The 23,678-nt window shown below is 36.3% G+C and overlaps 3 protein-coding genes across 7 annotated transcripts in view; 1 reads left to right on the top strand and 2 right to left on the bottom strand.

Moving 5' to 3' along the window:
* MGME1 (mitochondrial genome maintenance exonuclease 1) overlaps positions 1 to 14,584 on the bottom strand; it is a 336,423-nt gene extending 321,839 nt beyond the window's left edge. Inside the window, exon 1 of one of the 4 annotated variants that reach the window (XM_044056975.1) lies at positions 14,562 to 14,584. The gene's annotated coding sequence lies outside the window, so the exon portion shown is untranslated. The other 3 variants (XM_044056981.1, XM_044056947.1, XM_044056938.1) reach the window with 3 other exon arrangements.
* Positions 1 to 23,678, bottom strand: part of KAT14 (lysine acetyltransferase 14) — a gene marked incomplete in the record, with an annotated part of 1,940,697 nt that overhangs the window by 1,697,603 nt on the left and 219,416 nt on the right.
* Positions 14,711 to 23,678, top strand: part of SNX5 (sorting nexin 5) — a 1,365,310-nt gene continuing 1,356,342 nt past the window's right edge. The window contains 2 exon segments of the mRNA XM_044056982.1: positions 14,711 to 14,823; positions 14,936 to 14,977. Of these exon segments, the coding sequence (XP_043912917.1) occupies positions 14,942 to 14,977 (36 nt within the window). The 5' untranslated portion in view covers positions 14,711 to 14,823; positions 14,936 to 14,941.

Genomic DNA, 23,678 nt, shown 5'->3' with positions numbered 1-23,678 from the left:
CTAGTTCTCCTTAAACCAATATATACAATTACAGCTAACTGGACTTTGATGTGATGAGACCCAGTATAGTATCCACAGACTGGAAAAGGATTTGGGAGACAGTCCAGCTTTGATGATTAAAGATAATGTTAAAAACACTTTGAGGATCCATTAGACAGATGCACTAAATTAAAGACTGATAGGAAATTTGAACACAGGTGATCTTCCTGGTGGAAGAAAAAACATAGACTAAGTACATAAGGAATTTCTCCTGGAAGTGAACAAGCATCTCAATTTCAGCAGCTCGACAGCTACAACAAGCTATCCAATATGCAATGTTTACATTTGAAAAAGCTATTGTTTCTCACTCTGAAAACTAAAAGTGTTAATATAAGTATGTAAACTATCAAATGAAGTCTATTAACTTGTTGACCATAACATGAAGTTTTACAGAATTTTAAACATGGTGAACAGATTAATAATTCCTTATTTACTTGCTGACTGGGTAGTTGGGCTGGTCCACAGACCATTTTTCAGTCATGACCGGGCCAGTTAGGCACTCACAAGAACTTGCAATTGCCCTTCTGCTGAAAGATGTGGTCATGTATGATTTGTACAAAGTAGAAAAAAAAATGCAGCACCGACCCTGACAACATTTGCTCTTTCTGTAAGACCAGAAAAGAGTCAACACCCCCTGTGGTTATTTAATGTTTTGCTGAAAAACGGTCCTATTCTTAACAGCAAAGGAAACTATACTTGTCCCAATCCAAAAGGGTGGTGGACTTGAAATGGTACAAATGTTATGAACCAGCAGGTTTGACATATTTGTGGGAAATAGTTTGAGCAATGTACTAAGAATTCTAAAAATGGACAAAAAGTACCAGCTAAGACATTGGTCAGCATATGTAACAGAAAGGGAGATAAATGTTAACTAGTTTTACTCTTAAGCTGTTAGTGAAGTTCTTGCTAACAGTTATCAGCTCTAGTGGTACACCTACTGTAGCTTTGCCCATGGGCTTTGATACTTTGCGATATAATGCTATTATTTCAAGTCTTAGGACTACAAAAATATAATCCTTATACAATTAGTTGGACTGACAACTGGCTGCAAAGGAGAAAGCATAGTGTTGCTTACGGGAGAATACTCAAGAGTAGAAACCAGTTACTATGGATTCGGAGTTGGGATCAATTGTTTTCAATCTTGTGTTTTCTTTTTTGATCTCACCCAACTGCTGACTCTCCAAACATGCAGATGACTGAAAACTGGATGCAACTATAAAATCATTTACTTGTTTAACAGAGAAAAATAGGTATTTCAAACAAATCACTTTGTTGGCAAAACAGCTTTGCTACAATTTAATATTAACAAGTGCAAAATGATGCTTACTTGAATCTAGAAGAGAAGCTGCCATTAAAAAAGGGATAATTGGTATGGCATATGAAATACTGCATGGTAACTATAGGAATCGATCAGAGGAAGTTAGAAAGGATTGGGAAGAGAGACTGGATAAGCAATTCACAAAGAAACAATGGGAGGATACATGTATGGCTACCAAAAATGCAACAAAGTTTAGAAGATTTAAAATGTTTTGCTTGGAAGCGTTTACATAGCTATTTTTATATACCAAGCAGACTCCAATGAATTTTTCCTATAGTAGGCAACTAGAAACATTTGTTTTGAGAGTGTAACAAGTTGGCAGATATTTAAATTCTGTACAGAGTACTCTGTAAAGACTACTGGGTGAGCAAATGAGTATAACTATGAAAATGATTATTTGAGCTGTGATACATGATCTGAATTGCCTAGATGTAAGGCCTTGCTGAGTTTGTGCTGCCAAAAAAGCAATTACTAGAAAATCAAAATTAAAGTCTAAACCAACAGTATTAGAAGTAGTGACTTTAGTATCAGAGATAAAAGAATGGGAAATAGGATCCTTAGAAATGGGTAGGATCACATTTCATACAAAAAAATGGGAATTGTGAAAATACATACAAAATAATGTTTTGGAGGAGGAATGAGGTTTAAGGGAAGGCAAGAACTGAACGAGCCATGCAGTGTTTAACTGACAATGATCTTATAGAAGATTATATGTAAAGCATAATGTCTGCAACTGAAAATATGTCAGTTTAGTTTGTTTTCATTTATATAAATGTAGAATTGTCAGCATCAAAAGCAATAATTCAATCAAGATGTCTCTTAAAAAAGTGCAAGTTAATGATGCTTGCCAAATACTGGCTTGGTACTCCACTTAAAGTGAAAAGTGGCATGTTGATTGAAGACAACATGATGAAAGATCTGGAAAAGTTATCTGAAACAGTTTTTTTAAGGAAAAGGCTTTTCAAATCAAGATTAGGGCCTTGAGGCAGGGTGGGCCTACTATATAAACAGTGCAGCTATCCTGAGCAACTAGGCAACTCGTGATGCAGACAGACAAAACTTGAAAGGTCTGGATAAAATAAATAAATAAATAAAAAATAAAATAATAAAACAACTTCTACTTTACTAGCATACAGACAACTAAAAAAAAAAAAAAAAAAAAAAAAATCACCAAAGATATGAAAACCTACTACTCAACCAAAACAAACACACACACTAATAATCCAAAAATCTTACTGGCCTCAAACTGTTAAATCCAGAACGAACTAAACAGCCAACGCCAAACACACACAAACAAAAGGAAACCACTGCCAACCAACTCAATTCCCACTTTACACAGCCAGTATGCAGTCATTAACCAACCACGCAACTAATCAAGCTCTTGAGGTCCCTACTCAGTCAAATAACCTCCTTCGACATTTCAACTTCCAACCAGTATTCAAAGATACTGTCAAAAATGCCTCCAAAATTTTAAAACCTACTATAACTGCCACTGACAATCTGATGAATATCTTATTAAAGAACCAGCTGAGGCTACTGCATATCTAGTTTTAGCTTCTAATAAATCTATCCATATCTAACAAGGGTGGAATCAATACAGAGCTTTCAAACTATAGACCAACTGTCAATTTAACTCCCATATCAAAAACATTAGAAAAATGTATTCCTATGCAACTTCTCAACTACCTAATAACCAGCTACTTTCTTCAACCAAATACGGTTTCCGATGTCATTACAGCACAACTATTACTTCACTGAATTCAGTTAATATTGTCAGCATCCACAGAAACACTGAATGCCTACTCTCCACTATCTTCCTAGACTTATCCAAAGCTTTTGATACTGTTTTTCACCAGCAACTCTTGCATAAACTCTTATCCTTAGAGCTCACCAGCTCTTCACAGCAATTGTTCCACAGCTACAATTCAAACAGAGCACAAACAGTGAAATTATACTATATATATATATATATATATATATATATATATATATATATATATATATATATATATGGATCTACTGCATTCTAATGAATTTCCATTTCAATTAAATGGAAATCCACAAATGCATTTACACGAAAGTGCGACACACTTTCGTGTAAATGCATAAAAAAATAAACACTGAAAACACTTTTATGCAGGGGCAAGCCCCCCTGCACCCCTCATATGGGGTCTGTGCCCCCCACACCCCCCTACTTTAATATTTTCACTCTGAGATTGCACTACAGTGGGGAAAAGGGAATGTTCCCTCATCCCCACTGTACTATGATCTCAACAACAGTCTGCTTAGTTGTACATCAACACTAAACGTTGATGTACAACTAAGTAAACATGCAAACTGCATGTTTTTCTTTTTTAACTAATTTAATTTTGTGATTTCCCTTCTTATTTACACAAAAGTGCATTTTCGATAAAAAGCACTTTTGCTTAAATCCATTCACGAATTTCACATTTTGGTGAAACAGGATTCGCTAAAATCAAGTAGATCCATATATATATATATATATATATATATATATATATATATATATATATATATATATATATATATATATATATATATATATACACACACACATTATATATATATATATATATACATACATACACTTTTTTGACAGTAACTATTGGTGTTCCACAAGGATCTATACTAGGCCCCATATGTTTCAGCATATTCATCAATGACCTTTACACTGTTACAAAAAAATCATATCCTAGTTCGATATGCTGATGACTCAATTCTAATCTTCTCTGCCAAATCTCTCCCTAAACTCCAGGACCTTACACAAAAATCCTTCTTACTGAAAGTGGAGTTAAATAATTTACAATTACTTCTAAATCAAAAAAAATATATGCTTTTCATTCCAGAACAGATGTCTACCAAAATAACACTGTTCACTGTCATCTATTCCCACACAAAGCAAGTAAACCACAACAAAAATTGCTGGGTGTTATAACAGATGTCCAGTTGAAATTTGTCCTCCATGTATCACACATGGGTAAAAAAATCTCATCAAAAACTAGGTACTTTACAGAGTAAAAACCCACCTCACTGACATAGCCAGAAGATGTATAGCATCTGCTTTCTTACTGCCATCTCTCCTCTATGCTGCCCAATCTTCATTAACCGTCAGGTCTCACAACTGTCTAGACACGAGTAATGTTATAATAAAATAGCCAAATTTACAGAAAAATATAGCAGAACACACCACTGACTAGCCCACAGAGAATTAAACTGGTTAGAACTACGCATCACCTAGCTCTTTCAGTTAACTACAATACTCATATTTCCCTACAAGCCAGGAAATTGCCCAGCTCTTAACTACTTAATGCAATAGTATTCCTCCAATAGAATTTTATGTTCTAGAGAAAAATAAAATAAATAAAAAAATCACTACAACCAAATCATCTAATACTGCAGGCTCAACATTCAAATCGTGCATCTATACTACTGAACCGCATCTCACTACCAGTGAAACACACTCAGAATGCAACGTTGTTTAAACACACAACTAAAACTTCAACTATGAAATCAATGGATCTTCTCCTGTACATCTCCAGGATAAATGTCACTATTATCTTCAGCTTGCCATCCTGTCAAACCATTTCTCTTCATTCAGAATTCCCATGCCCCACAACCAAGCTTCACAAATGCCTGAATAGTTTTTACTAGCATCTCCCAGTTATGCACATTGTTTTGTGACACTGCTCACCCCTACCACTATACTTTTTTAAATGCCTTTATTAAAATAGCACTGAAGACATAGGCACATATGCATTAATAGAAAAGAAAACAAACCATATTACCAGTGTTTCCATTTACACATATACATTAAAAGAAAAGAAAAATATTAATATTTTCTTTCCATTTACACACATTATACAAGATTTCTAACAAACTTCTTTGATTCCATTACAAAAATCATTCAATTTCTGTCTTCTCTTAAACCTCACTGCTCTTCCTGAACATTATTCTGCATTTATTGTTCTCACAAACTTCATTTATTTCTACGTAATTTGCTTCCCCTCTCCTTTTCTAAAGATCCACACACTGCTTATTTTATTTTTACAACCTTCAATATTTCAAATACAGTTTGTTTATATTTCTGATTTCCATTTGCTAATGATGGCTTTTATATTTCTGATTTCCGTTTGCTAGTGATGGCTTTTTTGGCAGCCAACACGATTAAATTTAATAAGACTTCACTACATCTAAGATACGGAGTCCAAGCTCAGATAAATCATTTCTCTTGCTACAGCCATTTGCTCAACTAATATTTCTGGCAGAATACCATGTAGGGATTTTTTTTAAACCTGCCAACTCATTACACTCCCAAAAACATGTTCCCAGTTGCATCTTTCTTCTCCATCACATCTTCAACATTTGCTATGTATCTGAGGAAAATTTCTTTAAAGTCTGCTTGGGGTACACAAATACCTATGCAAACACTTGCAAGCAAAAATCCTACACCTTTTGGACTTTGTTGCATACTTGGGAAGCATACATATGTCCCCTCATTGTTCCTTTGTAAACTGCTTTACAAGGCTCTCTTCCCAATCTTTTCTCCTGAGATTAATTCTTATAGTTTATATGATCTACTAGTCTTCCCCTTTTAACAGCAGTGTGTGTTCTACATTCATCTAAAAACTCTACCACAGTAGGTCTTTCACTTAGGAGTCTCATATCCGTTTCTCTTTGCCTATTCCTGGATATCAACCCCTGACAGAATAGGCACTCTCTTACCTGCAGTCCAAACTTCTTCTTGGCCTCATCCCACTCTATTATCGTTCCTCTCTCTAGTTATTTGCTCCCAATACATCAGCTTCTTTACCAGATTTCTACTGTAAATTCCAGCCCCACTTGTCTATTTTCTGTACCCCTATTTGCAGTCATTCCTACTGGCAAAATCTCCTTTCTCCACTCGTGTGTTGCTTAGTTATATGAACACTTTCTGCAACCTTATGGATATAACATAACATCCTTTATAGTGGTTATTTTCCTGAAGGATCTGCATCCAAAATTCAACTCTTCTTATTCTTCTTATATCTTAAGCCCAGTCATCATCATCCCTTTCCACTTTGAATTATAACCTTATGCTTCTGTTATCTATATGAGCCTTGACTGTGTAGCTCTAAAATATCTTTTCAAATCAAGTAACCCTAAACCACCATGTTCTATTGGGAGGATTAACCTCTCTCAGCTCTTGTCCTATTCCCCTCCCAGATAAATGTCTTCAACTCTTTATTATCATTCAAACCTTCACCTCTGGTTTATAAAAATATGCCTCTTCTTCTTCTTTCTGCTTTTCCCAGTTAGGGGTAGCCACAGCAGATCACCTCGTCCGCTAAGGATTGGCAGTGGAGTTTTACGCTGTCGAGTTGCCAGCCCGGCGCCCAACCTTCCACAGAAGGCATACACACGCACACACTCACACCTAGGGCTAATTTAGAGTGTCCAATCCACGTGCAGCATGTCTTTGGGATGTGGGAGCAAACCGGAGCACCCGTAGGAAACCCACGCAACCACAGGAAGGACATGCAGACTCTGCACAGAAGGCACCCCGGCCTAGGATCAAACTGGAGAACCTCTTGCTGTGATGTGGCAATGCTAACCACTGCACCACCGTTTATAAAAATATGCCTGACCTGTATATAAAACTAAAGGGATTAAAACATTTTCACTTCTTGTATCATACTGTCCATAAAGAAGGGATTCCCGTTTATCAACCCTTATATTATCTTTTCCTAAATACTCCATAATGACTCCGTAAATATGGGTATCGCTAGACCAAGTCAAGTGTGGGTACATAATTCACAGCTATAGCCATTGTTTTATCTTCATTAATTTTATTTCCTGAAAAGACCTGAAACTCTCTCAAAATATTCCACAACATCGAGATGCCCTTTTCTGGATGCATCAGATACAAAATATCATCTGCACATACAGCCAGCTTTTCTTAATTACCGTTATTTTCTTTTTTAGTGGCTCTAAATATAGAGCAAAGGGAAAAAGGATACCCTGCTTGGTTCCTCTGTTCAAAACACAACTTATCTGAGAGAAACCCGCCCATTTTAAATTCTTGCCTCCGATCCTTTGTATATCTTCCTAATTAATCTTATTACTGTATCAGGGAATACAAATGTCTCCACAGCCCAACTCGTAAAATCCCATCTTATGCTGTTGAAAGCTTTCTCTGCATCAGCAGAGGTATTTTCTTACATTCTGCATCTTTATCCTCTACAGGTAATACAGCAAACAGTTTTCTTCCAAGATGTTGGTGCTTCTCTCCCTTTAAAATACTATTAAACAAAATCTTCCAGATCTTTTATCACGTTCTTCCCTCTAAACTTCCACAGGTGTACCATCTGTTCCTGCAGACTTCCCTATAGATTGATTATACAACAGGACTTTTAGCTCATGTCCTCCTTGTCTTCCTCCAATTCTGGCATAATTAACTCTTCCATAAATATTTTTGTGTTCTTTCTTTGCTTTGACATTCCTCTGCTTTAAACAAATTTTAACAAAATTTTCAAAATATCTCTACTACCTCTACAGGACCTCTGGTTATTCTTCTGGTAACAGGCTCCCTAAGTTTGGTGACAACCATTTCTACTTTCTGTTGCCTAAGTCACTGTACTAAAAGTTTTTGTGGTTTGAAGTTATCCAAAATAGTTGCTTGACAGCAATCTTTTTAAACTTGTGCATATTATCCAAATACTCCATTATATTTTCTGAAGTTGCTCATCTTCTTATTCTGTGAGATTCCCCTTATTCTGCCCCCACCTCTATATTTGTGATGTAAACCTCATTATAGGCATATATTTAATTGCCTCAATGTGCTTTACGTTCACCACTTAACTGAAATATTAACATTTTCTGCCTTACCTAGTTTCTTCCCTCACCTTCATTTCTTTGAATTTATAAGCACTACGTTATCTACCTGACAAATACACCTCTTCAAATGCTCGATGTTAAACATCTACTAATGCACAAGTATTTTTTATACTGTAATACTGGACTCTTTTTTCATATGAATGTAACCTAATTAGAAATGTATATGTACTTGTTATTGTACATTATTTAAAGTCTTTTCATGTATATTACTGAACATTTGAAATGCAGTGGGGCTTCCCCCCAAGCCTCTACTGAAAAAGGGGTTTTGACTAAACCAAGTCACACAAACCCAGTAAACAAATGCAAAATAAAATAATGTCTGATAAGAACACAACATTTAATTTATTTAAAATCATTCATTCATAATATTTTAGAGTGCAATTCTCCTTTCTGTCTACATACAATAAGAGCAGTTAAACTGGAACTTGTACAAAGGAAGTTCACATATAGAATTATTTTCTTTAGGGGTCCTGAATACACTGAAAATGTGCATCAATCATATTTATGTATTTAGCATTAAACATCATTTATAGATGAATGATGTCAGGCCAACAAGGCCTTTGTGAATGAAACATTGATAGGATTATGTCTGGAACTATACAGACACATAAGCATGGTAACAAAATACACTTTACTGAGTACAACAGCAAAAAGGGACAATCCTGTTACATGTGCAAACCTTAGATTATGGTACAGATTGTTACTGGATATCAGCACTTCTAAGAAGTCATGCTGGTTTCGAAGCAGAATTTATAATCTGATTAAGAGACAGAAAGTATCATCTTAACATAAAGCATGTATGTTCATAGACAGCGTTTTGGTCTGAACAAATAAATAAATAAATAATATGAGTCTATTCCTATGTATGATGTAGTTAAGGAACCCAGAAGCTGTCAATGTAACATAAGGATCTGTGTTCATAGATGTCCTGCAAGTCTAAACATAAGAAACTTTATTCTATACTTATGGAAGATGCAGCTGATTAACTGTATCTCACCTTACAAGGGAAGACATTTTGTGAAATCTTTAATTTACCTGCTACCACTTCACCTAAGTATTCTATGCACGAAAGGCAAAATTGTCTACTTGCCACAACAGCTTTGCTAGACAGAAAGAAGTGAAATCTTTTTCCCATGGGAAAGGGAAGGGGCACCCTATTTCAGTAAGGGCCTGTTAGGATACTCATACCTTCCTAGTTGGAAATATTACTAAAGACTTTAAACAGTATCCAATGGCATAGTACTTATTAATGTGGTACTAGTGAAGCATGTATAAAGCCTAAAGGTTCCACGTGCTGCCTGAACTAAAATTATAGCCTATCAAGCACTTCTTAGCAAAGACAAGGGGTAGTGTTGGTTATATATTCTGCCTGGTACTATGTGGAATAAAGTGTCACAACAAACACTTATGCTGATTCAAAGTTTATTTCTTAGAACTTAGCCAAACCATGCAGAACCTGTCCTTTCTGGCTGTTTAATGAAACTGTTAAGTGTCCAGACTACTGAGCTTTCATAAATACTCTTACTGGTCAGAGTATCAGTAATACTTATACATTACAGATTCATTGATATTCCAAGGCCACTGATCATAATCATTCTCACCTTGTTAGTACCCTCTCTACTGCAGCACCTCTGGTCTTCAAGAGGGCCTTACCAGTCACTCCTAGAGTAACTTTGCAGACAACCATCCACTCAATTTGTTTATGTAACCTGATCAGTGCTCAGGATATAGAAGTGAATACTTCTTTACTACTTAATATTTCTTTGGCATTTAGCTAGGTTAAATGAAAGGATTTTCTGACAACTGTTGTTACATAATGGTCAAAAGAGAAGGAGCTCTTAACCCAAGTACCTAGGGCCACAACTACATTTTGGTTTGTACTGGAGTGTTGCCTACACACTATAATGAGCAAGGGGTTGCTTATCAAAAAGTGATATTACACTTGTTTTAAGCAGCTAGTTTCAGACCATTTTAGTATGCCATGAGTGTACCAGGAAGAGTTCATTCTGGATGGTTTGGTCTCACAGGGTGACTTAATCCCCAATTTTCAATTATCTGCAAACTGTTAGACAAAGGTCTTGACTATTTGATATGAGATCCGATAAAGAAATACCCTTCACAAAGCCCTGAGGGACACCACTGGTCATATTCATACTTTCATGAGGCACCTACAACTCAAATTATGTATGTTGTCTTTCAGCCAGTTTGCTATACACCTTACCACATATTGTCATATGGCCAGCATCTACAGCCTCGGTAAACTTTTCAAAGAAATTTGCCAGAATAAATAGGCAAGATCTATCCTTCAAAAACCAAACTACTGGGGATCACATCTAACAACATTCTTACTATCTCAGCTCATAAGATCAGTCACAATCTGTTCCATGGCTTTGCAGATGAGGCATGTTATCTAGGTCAGTTAAGTCCACCCTTAAGGAGGGGTATCACAACTGATGTGCACTACTCATAAAAGGCAAAAACGGTAGATAAACCACAGTTTGGGGAGTGTGTCTGCAAGGGCATATTTAACACAGTTAAACAAGCAGGTATACTGTCATTTCCCATGCAGAAAGTATTTTAGTCTTAGGACTTCCAGTAAATGATCTTTTGAGATACATGAGGGGGTAAGGGATTCAGATATTTTAGGAATTTGAATAGAACTCACAGGGGAGAAGCTGGCACTAAACTTATTTGCAAGGATATTAGCAACGTCAGCTGGGTCAGAATAGGAGGCCCCTTATGAATACGTTCCGGGCAAGGTAGGCTAACATAGCTAAAGGTGGAATTATAATTATCTTTGACTTTAAGGAGGTCAGTCCTGATAGTGTTTTTCATTTTTTTAATAATGCTTTTGAGTTTTCTTTCTTTTGTTGCATACTTTATTTATGGCGGTAGACCACCAGAATGATTTGCTTTTGTATTTCTTGTAATACTCAGTTCTGGTAGGGACCACAACCTCTAAACATTTTACTATACAAGGGCAAAATTCCTTAGTAAAGCTTGCAGCTGTAGTAAAACTCTAGGGAGCAGTAGGCATAAGTGAATTTTTATATTTCATCACATAGGTTGAGGTTGGCATGTCTGTAACCTTTAGATTCAGTGGAGTTTACTGTAGGAGCTTTTATGAGTTTAAAGGAAAAGGTCACAAGTTTATTGGCAGACTTCACTGAGGAAGCAGATACATGAAGAGTAGTGCAATAGAAACCATAGTTGTAGAATCATGTCAAGAACGCTGTAACCTCTAGTAGGTTTATTTACAAGCTGTTCATGGGAATTTGTTTATTCATTATAAGAATACGTGGGCATATCCTATATTGGAGGTAGGGTGTTCCAGTTTACTGAAGGGTAGTTACGGTTACTAAAAATTAGTCAGCTTTTGTTAATACGAAGATCACTTAGAACACAGAGTAATCCTACGTAGTCAGAGGACAAAACAAGTTACTAGTTGATAATCTTACCTTGAGTGATATATAGTTCACGGAGTTCAGTCTGTGAACCACTGGTGATCAGGCTGGAGATAATTTTGAGACTCCACCACACTTGCCATTGGTCTAAAAGCATGAAAAAGCACAAAGCCTTGTTTTACATTTAAACTACATTTTAGCAACATCGACACTGAGGTTTTCCAAATACCAGAGTGCCTCAAGATCAGGCAATTTATTGCTTAGATTTCCAGCTTTAACGAAGGCCAACTTAATGAAATTCAGTTGTGGAACTAATGGACATTCTAACTAATCTAGCACGTGGACCCTGCCTAAAAAAAGGCACTAGGAGGGGGCAAAGGGCTTTAGCCAGTATGCAAAAGTCTTGAAACAAAGGTGCAGGCCACCCTTACCGAAACTGATGCATACTGAATCCACCTGGAATGATACCAGCTATTTAACCAATTACTGGAGACAATTGTTCTTTGCATTTAGGTATCATTCAAGGTGAATGAAAGATTCCACTCAGGACTAGAGCCTTGCCTTTGTAACATGCCTGCAAATTTCTGACATCTTTCTCTGCATTATCAATTAGGGTTCTACAGCTGAAGTCAATCACTCATAAATGCACAACTATCACAGTCATATTTGTCAAGAACGAGAGTCCATGTAATGCCAGAGATCCTAGCACTTGAGACAACTCCCAGAAATCCTCTCTTTGTCCAACTTGTGACACAGAAGTCAGTTTACCTGACAGCAGTCACTTATCACCAAGACATGCTGATAGTTGCTATGGTTCGATGAATCAGATTTGGAGTATTTTTTTTTTTTTTATAGTGTTGACACTTTATAGGAGGTATATACTCAGAGGCCTGATTTTTGCCGAGACAATCTTATTTGTAAGAGACTATAGAAATAACTGTTGCATAGCCTCAGCATAAGATATTTTGGTGTGATTAGAGAAACATCATGGGGAGACGTTATGAAGGTCACAAGGATGATTTACAGAGAACATGAAAGGCTCTAGACTAATTATTATTTACACCTCTCGCACATGGAATTATTAGTGTTCAGTATAATTATCTGTGAGAAGAAAAGTTTGTTCACTGTCTTAGGAGAGATAAAACCGGTAAGCTGATCTTCCATTTCTAATTTTTTTAGTCCCCTTAGGATGTCATTTTACATACCCAGTGCCCCACATCCACAATGGGTCTACTAGCTTGTCTTTTAGCCCCCAGACTTCCTCCAATATCACTATGGCTGGTCATAGCTATGTAAATAGACAGAATATCTTGTCTTTTGTGGTTTGCAATGCTACCAAGTTTTGACTTGACAACGCAGCAGTCACAGGTAATGCATATTTAAGTAGCAAGGAGTAATACACTGACAGCAACAGGCTGGCAAGCTTCAACAGTAAGCACGTTTGAAATATCATAAGCAGTTTTAAGCTACAGCAGAACCATACATGCGATCATCTCAGGATTGCTGCCAAAGGAAAGGGCATTATCGAATACAAGTCCAAGCCATACCTCTCAATCTCTCAGTGCAAGAAATCTGGACAAAGCCAGAAAGAACAGGGGGGAGAGGGGGGGGGGGGCAAAGGCCCTCAAATAGGGACAGAATTTAAATATCACCCCCTATAAACTTAAAAAGTTTGTATTTTCTGAAGGATATAAAGTTTGAACTCAAATGTCTACCATTACTTATTTAGGGACTTCAATCTTTAACAGTTTGCCAAAAAACCAAAAATTTTATGAGGAACAGACCAAACATATACTGCAAAAATCTGGACATTCTGCGAAAATCTGTACAATTGAGAGGTATGCTCCAAGCTAGTTTTGCTCTGTTGAAAACGGAAGCAAAGCTCTATAAGGTCAGCAGCACAATAACTGGCAATTCTAGATAGTCTTTTGTATGTGTCAAACATTATCTCGTTTGTTGTGTTAAAATGCTATGCTCATGTAAAAAAAAAAAAATAAAATAAAAATTACATAAATCTCATATACAGATGTTTTTACCAAACAATTTTAAATATGCATAAACTTAAATGGGGTGCTTTTTCTCTTCGGCATCCTGGGCAACAAAGGCAAATAAGTAGCAATACATAAAAATAATAGCTGTTAATGATTGTCTTTCCCCTATCTTCCCCCTCTTTTCAAATGCCTTGCTATGTAAATTATTCTCATTTACTAATGGTAAATGATACAGCTTTACTCCTGTTATGTAATTAGCTAAATTTCTTCTTGTATAAATATCTTTTCTTACATAAATGCATTCTGTATAAATGTTTAAATTACTGTTTTTGTTCATATGGAGCCTTTCTCCCCGGACCTCCGCTGAAAACAGACATGTGTCCAGTCGGACTACCCCAGTAATCAAATGTAAAATAAATAATAAAATAATGTATTAGGGCTGATTATAAATTTACTACCACAAAACCAATTCCAGATTAGGAAGAAATTATACTACTACAGCAAGAATACGTGTCATGCTATCTCGTGAGCAACAGAAGTTAGATTAGTAGTGGTGGCATTTAAAAAGTACCACCAGTCTGGGGCCTTTTCCTTATGTTTTTGCCTTGCCCCAAAGCAATAATCCACATGCATGTTTGTTACCCACCTGTAGCAACTCCGGACCACGAACAAAACTGGACCAGGATTAAAAAATATAGTACTGCAAATACTTTCTAATAATAAAAAAAAAAAGTAAACCTCTACAAATAGTTTCCACAATAACTATTTAATTGTATATTGTAACCATTCCTACTGTGGTACAAAAGTAAAAACGCAAAGCTTCATATATTTAGTAACATTGCATGCCGGAATAAGTAGTTCTCATTTCTCATTCTCAAACGTCTTCTATTAAATTCAACGGAGAGCTTTACTCACACTCAAACGCGGACCTCTGTCTGTTCCAAAAACTACCAGGACTACAATCCATCGCAAAGGCCAATAACTAAAGCCGTACGTGTCTACGTCAGCGGGGGCGCGTTATTTCTGAGGAGGAGCAAAGTAAACAAATAAGGACCATTTGATAGATACGTCAACTCGTTAAGAGAGGCGGTTCTGTAGTTGTAACACCTCCATCTCAATCAGGAACTCCAAGTGGCAGTAGGTTTGAGTTGTTGGGAACGTGTCTAGAGTTTGGAAGGTGGGGTTGGTATAAAAAAAAAAAAAAAAAAAAAAAGCTATATTTGCAAGTTTGAACAGTTTATGATTGTTGTGTTGTGAAAGGCACAAAGTGTTATTTTTTTTTCTGCTAGGTGAAGATGGCATCAACACCAGAAGAGAATGACGATAATAAGGTAGGTAGAATAATTAGTAAAAACATTTGGCAAGTGATGCTTCTTTTTAGTTAAAGAAAAGTTTTTTAAAAGCGTATGTAAATCGAATATATATATATTTTAATCCCATTAAAATTTCGGTATAAAGTAATGGTATGATTATGATATAGTTGTAAATGCAGAAACTGGACAGTGGGATTGTTGTGCTGTCTTTCTGCCTTCCCTGTGGTGGTAATTCTATAAAGATAGTTTGTATGTTGTAGAGACCAATTTCAGTTTTAATCTGACCCAGATATTGTGCGACAAATCGAACAGCGGTTAATGTGATCTGGGTTTTTCTTGAGGAGCGGAAACATTATAGACTAAAACAAGGGGTGAAACTAGTGGTCACTCCTTTGCAAGTTCATTTCAGGTATGATTTGATTGTGCAATAGATATACTGATCTACACTGCGTGTTATTGTTCGATAGGATGCTGTGTTAGTAATTTAAAGTAGTGTGATACTTAATTGCAGTTTCTAGTTTGTTTGTCTTGTACAGAAAGTTTGACAGCTGCTCTGGATTGAGGCGCAACATTATGCTACATGAAAGCATGGTTGCTGGTGATTGTGACAGTTTTTTTTTTCTTCTGAAATTCTAATCTTGATGATATTATGCATGTTGGGTTGTTTCATCAACTGTACAACTGCATGAATGTACAGTGTAGTGGCTTGAATGCTTGTATTGCACAAATGACACTCATCACAAGATGAACTGGTGCTTTCTTAACGTACTTTAGGTTTCAACCTTCCATCTCCAAAATGTAGAATACTATCTCTTTTATAATGTCGAACAATTGGGCAAGATGTGAATCCCTTAACAGCCTGCTAAACAGCTTCAGCTAAAAAGCTTGTGACATCTTTAAAATGTTCACTTATATGTATAAAAAGTTGTTTAAACTAATATGATTCAGAATTATTTTCCATGGATATTAAAGTGTATATATAAAAAACTTAACACTGAATGTGTGACAGACCTTTTCAGGGTGAAACGGTGATGGATATGTATTTTTTCAGACTTAAAATGAGGAGTATTCTTCATAATGTGGTGCACCTTCATATGTATATATGCATGTATTACTTCTACTATGTGACTGGGATAGTCTGAGCTAAAGCTTATTTTCAGTAGAGGCACTGGGAGAAAAAACAATACAAACCAGTTAAGACATGAGTACAAAAGTGTGTGCTATACTGGAAGTTTAGATACAAAAAAGGGATACAAAAATAAATTAATAGCTACTTTGTTGATTCATTATTTTGTTTCAGTCACTTATAACTTAAGACTTCCACTTGTAGAAAACAGGCTGATACTTTAGGTATGTTTTCCTTTCTCTGTATGCTGCTGTTATCAATATATTTGTAGTGTTTTAAAATTATATGAAATAAGAGAACTAAAATTACCCTACAGAATTCTTTTCTTTTGGTAACGAAAAGAAAACCTATTTTTTTGCCTTGATTGAAAGAAGTTTGCAAAATTTCATAATGCAGTAAGAAATCTCACTTCAGCCTCTTGAAAACGTATGCTTATGTTGCACAGGTCATTCTGTGTAGTTTGTTACTCTGTATTTCAGCCTGCGATGGGGTAGTTTCACAAAATTATTTGCATTAGCTGTTCTCATGCAAAGCATGAATGGAAATAATTTGCCATTTTTAACAATATTATATGAATATTTTTATTAAATTGTAGTGAGTGATTAGCCTCTTCTCACTGAGGACAGTTGGAATCTGTGATGCAGACATCATTGGTTCAGGTAAAAACTTGGAAAACAGAGGTTTAGTCAGAGGGATATTGACTGGCTGTAAGGCAGATGTTTTCCTTTGGAATGGGGTTTGATATAGTTGTAAATGCAGAAACTGGACAGTGGGATTGTTGTGATGTCCTTCTGCCTTCCCTTTGGTGGTAATTCTACAAAGATAGTTTGTACGTTGTAGAGACCAATTTCAGTTTTAATCTGACCCAGATATTGTGCGACAAATCAAACAGTTTTTGCTGCCAAGACTTCCATTCGTGTGGAATAGAGTTCCTTCCTGGCCCAATTTAGGTGTAGCTTGGACAAGTGGATGAAACAGGAAGTTCATCCTTGGTTTAGTACCTTTGTAATGATGCAGGCAGTCTGTAAATGTTATCTCCCTGACCCCTGCTTGTAAATGTTTTCATCTTCCAAGCCCCTGCTTACACTTACAAAGGATACCAGGACTTGTCAGAGGCCTAGGATGCAAGGCTAGGCTTAACGCCCTAGTGGCTGTTGGCCAATGAACCTGTAAAATTGTAAGAAACTGTATTTATACTAGGATGTGTATAACTTGGATAACCCCCCCCCCCCCCCCAACATTGCCTTGAACAGTGGCTGGTTTGAGTATTTAATTGGCATTCTGAATTATCTGACTCAGCATAACAATAAGCATTTCATAAAAGTTCTTAAAATGAGAATTCAAAACATTGTTGCTTTTGATCTGAGGTAAGGCTTGCTATGGTTAAAGTCAAAATCCTGAATTGGAGTACTGTAACTGATAACACATATTCATCAGTTTAACAGCAATTGTTCAAACACATATTCTGTGAAATATATTTGCACTTCTCCAGCTTTAAGTAAACTACTGAGACAACATATTAAGAAGTTTAGTGAAATGTTGAACTTGGTTGCACTATTGATATGGGGAAGGATAGGCAAGCACAGTTCGTTCATTTTTTTTTTTAGCTGCTGACATAATGGTTACACATAGTATTGGAGAAAATGTCTGGCTACAGGTACTGATGATGATTCAGAAAAAATTTGTGCTGTGTTTTTGCCATTTTTGTACTGGCATCAGTTGGTGGTCTTGGAGTCAGCATAATAGCTACCTGTTTGTACAGCTGATACAGGTTGCATTTAGTTAATTGATGCCTAAAGCACTAAAAATGCATGCTCTTTCATCCCAGAATATACCAATGTAGTTATGTTTGGAATTTAGTTTCATAGCACTGAAAGGGTTCTGTATTGTCCTTTAATACGTTGTTCATAGGAATTCCCTAGAAGTTACCTCACCTGTGAGGCAAGGTGAGCATCCCCAAAAATAAAAGCTATAAGCTAATGTGGGGATGGTAGAACCCTGAGTGATTACCAGTTTGTCTTCCAGGATAATGGGACAGTTATGTTACTCCATGTTCATATTTGTGAACTTGCAATTACTTTGACTTTTGAGTTGAGCATATCTGTTACTATACAAGGTCACACCCCACTATTTTGGCATAACCTGATTTGTGCAGCAGGACCAAAATTGCACAGGCAGACTCAGATGTGTAATCTGTAGCAGGATAAAATTTACAGTTTAAAGAGTAGTCCGATCATAATGTCATAAGGCGGCACTGTAAGTTAGGAACAGCTGTATTTTTAAAAGCACTTAACAAAGCAAAACGTCAGAAAAATAAACTGCAGTCATCATTTTCTGACATCAGACTTAACATTTTCCTAAGACAATTGGCTATTGCAGTGTTGCATATTACTGAGATGCAATTATGAATTGGCGTGGGTCAGGTTGCAATACATTTGTTCATAGAAGGTTACTAGGCTAACTGCCCTAGAGCCCTTACAAGCAGAGCCATATTTATCCTGAATTGTCCCAGCTGTCTGTGGTTAGGTGAGTGAAGTCTGCAGATGTATTGACATATGGTTGTTAATATCCATCTCCTGTGTCCAGGAAGGACATGGGAATCGCCCCAGGAGTGAGGAGTGAATTTGGAATCCTCCATTTATCTAGTTTGTGTTTGAAGAGAGTTGGGGAGGGTCTCTTGTTTCATGTGAATTGGAAGCTTGTTCCAGAGAACAGCGGCAGTCTCTTGAGAGATGTATCTATCTTTCCAGCATTACCTGTTCATGTCAGAGGCTAGATTAAGATCCCTGGAGGGAGTGACCCATGTGCAGTTTGATTAACACTATGTAACATTCAATCCATGAAATGTTTTATACAAATACTGTTAAGAACAAAACCTGTTTTGCTTACAGTTTTATCAATTCATTTGAATAGCTGTTTAAAGTATACTTTCCAGCCTTTTATTCTTTGAGCTGATGTATTCCTTCAATGTTACACTTATTTAAATCTACCCTGAGCACATTTGACATTTTTTCCTCTAAATTTGCTAGAAGTAATCAGTTGTACCAAAGCCGGAGCTTGGACTGCTTTAATGGGAAGAATCCTGCAGCTGTCCAGCATTAAGTGTTTTCTCCATCTTTCCTAGCTTATTTTCTTTCAGGCTCTCAATTTCTTGTATGGGATCCAGACAGTCTTGTTTGCTGGCCCTTAACTACCTGTTTCTTTTCTCATACTGGGAGAGCTGAAATTAAGGTAGAGTGCAATCATCTTTGTTAAATCTAAACATCTGTTTCCTTCATTCCTCCTCACAATTGCATCTCTGATTTGACCCTTAGGATCTGGCTCAGCCACATTCCACAAACTTGGTTCCAACTCTCAAGCTCCTCCCTCGTACTCAGTGCCCTGCATCCACCCGACTACCTTGGATCTTGTTTGCTACTCCAGTGTGTCAGATGCAGATTCCATATCTCTCAAGCGTGGGTAGTGTTTTTCTTAATTGTAAGTGCTTCTATCTTTTTTATTTCTCTCCTCCCTCTTGTAGTATGTGCGAGTGCGTATGCACTTTTTTTTTCCCTTCAACCTATGCAAAAAAAACATAAGTAGATTAGGTAGTTTTTGCAGATAGGAAACATGAGTAAGGGTCCTGTAGTCAATGTTATTGTGGTAACACCATAGTTTTAACAGCAGAAATGACAGTTTCCCTCCTTTGTTTCTAGACCACTTCGATTTTATATCCAGTTTCACCTGTCAACTTTTTCTGCAACATGAGGTGCTTTCCACTCTGTAGCTCGCTCAAGATTGGAATAAGGCAGTGCAAACATGGTTGCATTTAACTGGCTAAGACCCAGAAAGGGCAAATGGTTCTTACTGGGGAAGACACAAAGGGACATTGTTGTGATAAGTAACTCTGTATACATGTTTGAAATCAAACTCTGGCCATGAACTCATTACATCCGAGTCTCGCCTCCGGGTGTATTTGCAGTCTACTAACACCTCTAGGCGTCAAATATTGCTTGTTCATATTTGCATCAATAATTCCAAAACCATACTCTATATACAAGGTTTTAAAATATTTCATCTTTAAGCTTACACAGTGGCAAACTCAACTGCATTAATATTTCATCTGTCTACTGCAGTTAAATAAGTATTAACTGTTTTTATGATATTAATTTTATATATAATTTTCACATTTTCTAAATAACACCCAAGTTAACACAGACAGAACTCCTTAGGCTCATATGAAAGCTTGCAGTTACATTAATAAAATGTTTAGTGTGTAACTTGAGTGAGTTTACAAAATATTACAAATGTAATAGTTACTGTGTTTATTGTGACTTATAAAATTTAGTTTAAGACCTAGAACTTGAATACTACCACTATAAGTGTTTTGTGCTGAAGAATTTGCCATTTACTCTTCTTTCATAACCCCTATGGTTCCGGAGATATGAACATTTGTTTAAAATATGAGGCCATGATTTAATTCTGTCAGAAGGCTTAGGCTCCGCCTGTTGGAAGTTAGTTACAGTGCAAACTTCCTGCTGTTGATCAGCAGTAAGTTACTTTAACCATAAATCCATAATTATTCATCATAACACATCCTGCAACCTGGCATCTTAAAGATGGAATATAGTAGAATGGTGAAACCCTGCAGGTTCATATTAAGTTAAGCAAAAATGTATTTTATTTGCTCTGAGTGGACTGGACCAAAGGTTATTTTTCATCTATGACTTGTTATAATGTAAAATAAGCTAATACGCAGTGCTGCCAGTAGCAGACAAGTACAGAAATATAACTAGTACAGGTATTTGTGCACTATTGCAACCAGATTTCAAAACAACTTGATAATACATAAGTAGTGATAGCTCTTGACAGGTCTGCAGTTTATAACAGCGATGTTTAAAATCTGTCCCTATTTTGAGGGCCTTTGACCCACTATTATTTTACACTTTACCCCCAATTTCTTCTGCTAACAAATTGACAGGTATGCGAAGCAATACCCAGCGACACTACACACTCTGAATAGAACTACTTTTGTGACTAGAAAGGGTCTCGGGACCAGCAACTTTACCCGGTTAGCAAAGAAAATACAGTAAATCACCAAAAACAGCGTCTTAATGGGCCCGTTGTAGCACACCATACGGGTATGATATATGACTGCTGTCAGAAAAAAATATTCATTTAAATAGTGATATCACACTAGAACCTTTTCAAGAGACCAGTAAAGCTTTAAAGCAACCAACTTTCTGAACTGGATGCAGGTTATGTATAGAAACATGCAGTTTCCTTTCTTGGTTGAACAACGGATGCATTCAAATAAAACTGCCGAAATTATCTTGGATTGTAAGATATAACTATTAAAGCTCTTGTAGATTAAATAAGCACTAGGAATTGAGAAGGTGGGAAAGTGAGAAGAAAACAGCTGTGAAAAATCAAACCAGAATGAGACAAACGAACCAGAGGCAGAAACTTGTGTTGCCTTTGTAATGGACAACCATGCTGAAACTTTTCCCTGATTAATTCACAGTTGTAGTTTTAGATCTGGGTAAATGGTATCACTTAGGGAGACATTGATTTTTTTTTTTAATATTTCAGTAAATGTATTCTCCATGTTACAACCTGAGATCTAGGTTTTGGAATTATTTGGGGACAGCTGCCCAGAAGAGTAGTGGCAGGCTAAGTACGGGTTGTGAAACAAAATGACTAGTTCTTGTATTAAGGCATTACTGGTTCCAATTGTGTTTATTTTATAAGTTTAATTGTAATATAATCCAGGAAGAAAATGAATGTAACACGGAGATGAGGTAAACATTTACAGACTCTTCTGCAGATCATTCTGCCGGATGGACCTGTATAGGAAACTGTGGAGAGCTTGTTTAACTGAGTAGTTCTGTTTCTTGGATACAACTGCCCAAAATAAATTATCACTGATTTTTAGGTTGGGGAGTGGTTTAACTGTATGGTGACTATTGCGTTTAACAGGGATAAAAAAAATTAGGATTAAACATAGAAAAATCTATTACTGGAAATGATGGACCAATTCCAACATACTGGATAGAACCCGGTCAGCCAAGTGCATTACTCGTGCAAATTCACTATTCTTTTCACTTTTAAATTCCACCTTTATTTTCACAAATCCTTTTTTTATTGCTTACATTAGCTCTTTCAGATGTGTATGGGGTACTGAATGATGCATTTCTAAAGTGTCAGTGGGTAGCTTTCTGTCATCAAACCTGTTCATAAGTCAACCTCTTAGAGCAAGAAATCTGGACAGAGCCATAAATAAGTGGGACAAAGACCCAAAAATAGGGACAATTTTTAAATAATTGCTCTTAAAAACTTAAAGTTGATGGAATAACTGGGTTTGCATTGACATTAATTTTCTGAAGAATATAAATTTTGAAACTGAAATGTTTGTCATTAATTTTCTAACTTCAGTCTTTAATTTGCCAGAAACCACAATTTTGTGAAATACAGGCCAAAATGAGGCAAAAATCTGTACAGTTGAGAGGTAAACCGCTTTACCCCTAAATTATTTTGCCATACTTAACGTGCCTTCTGTAGCAAACTCTAGTAATGCCTGTAGTCAACCACAGAATCAAACATCTGTTTTTCCTGAACTTGTTTTACACAGTAATAAACTATATTAACTGCATTTTAAACCAGTATAAATGAATTTATACTGTTAGCTTGCCAAACACAGCGCTCTCTCAACTGTAGGGCTTGGCACCTTGAAAATTGGACTTCAGTAAAATAAAATAATTTAATTACCTCAATGCAGATCACACTGTCACACTTGAGAGTTAACAGCAGTTTCGAGGTAGTTTGTGCAATTGTTATTTTTATTTTAAAATTAGATTGCCTTCTGTCTGACAGACCATTTCTAAACTTTTACCCAAATGATTTTGTGGCTCTCTCCAATGGGCCTAAATTACAATGGAGATGCAGTTGGAGGAGCATTATGAAAAATACAAAATTGTCTGACTGCAACCTCCAATCACATCTCAGATTGTATAGGTGCATCTGGTGACAGGATTAAAGATGCACAGGATTTAAAAACAAAAAATTTAAAAAGGGGCCGGCGTGCACCCCTGTGCTTATGCTTAAATCTGCCACTGAAATGGGATCATATGTTTCAGGAATGTAATGAGTTAACAGACTTGAAAAATTCCCTCCCAAGTACTGTCAGAAATATCAGGTGAGCAAATGGGTGTAACTTAGGGAATTTATTTTTTGAGCTGGGATACAGGATCTGAATTGCCTAGACTTTGAAAGGTCTTCAGTTCAATTCTGGTGGCTGCCAAAAAAAAGTCTAAACCAACTGTATTTGAAGTATTAAATATTGTTAATGAGGTAAACTTTCAAGTGGGATCTTTAGAAAAGTTTTGCAGCAAATTGCATAGAAAATGGAAATTGTGGGGAAAATGCATGCAGAATAATTTTTGAGGAAGAGTGAATTTTAAGGGAAGACAGGAATTGATAAATTTATGTACTGTTGGATTGATCATACAAAATAATAAATATATTTGTGTATGTATGCGTGTGTGTGTGTGTGTGTGTATATATATGTATATATATATATATATATATATATATATATATATATATATTTTTTAA

The sequence above is a fragment of the Protopterus annectens genome, chromosome 1.part2 (assembly GCF_019279795.1).
Source record: "Protopterus annectens isolate FY-2018-M chromosome 1.part2, PAN1.0, whole genome shotgun sequence".
Lineage (NCBI taxonomy): Eukaryota > Metazoa > Chordata > Ceratodontiformes > Protopteridae > Protopterus > Protopterus annectens.
Note: the sequence above shows the minus strand (reverse complement) of the source record. Positions and strands in the feature narration are given on the sequence as shown.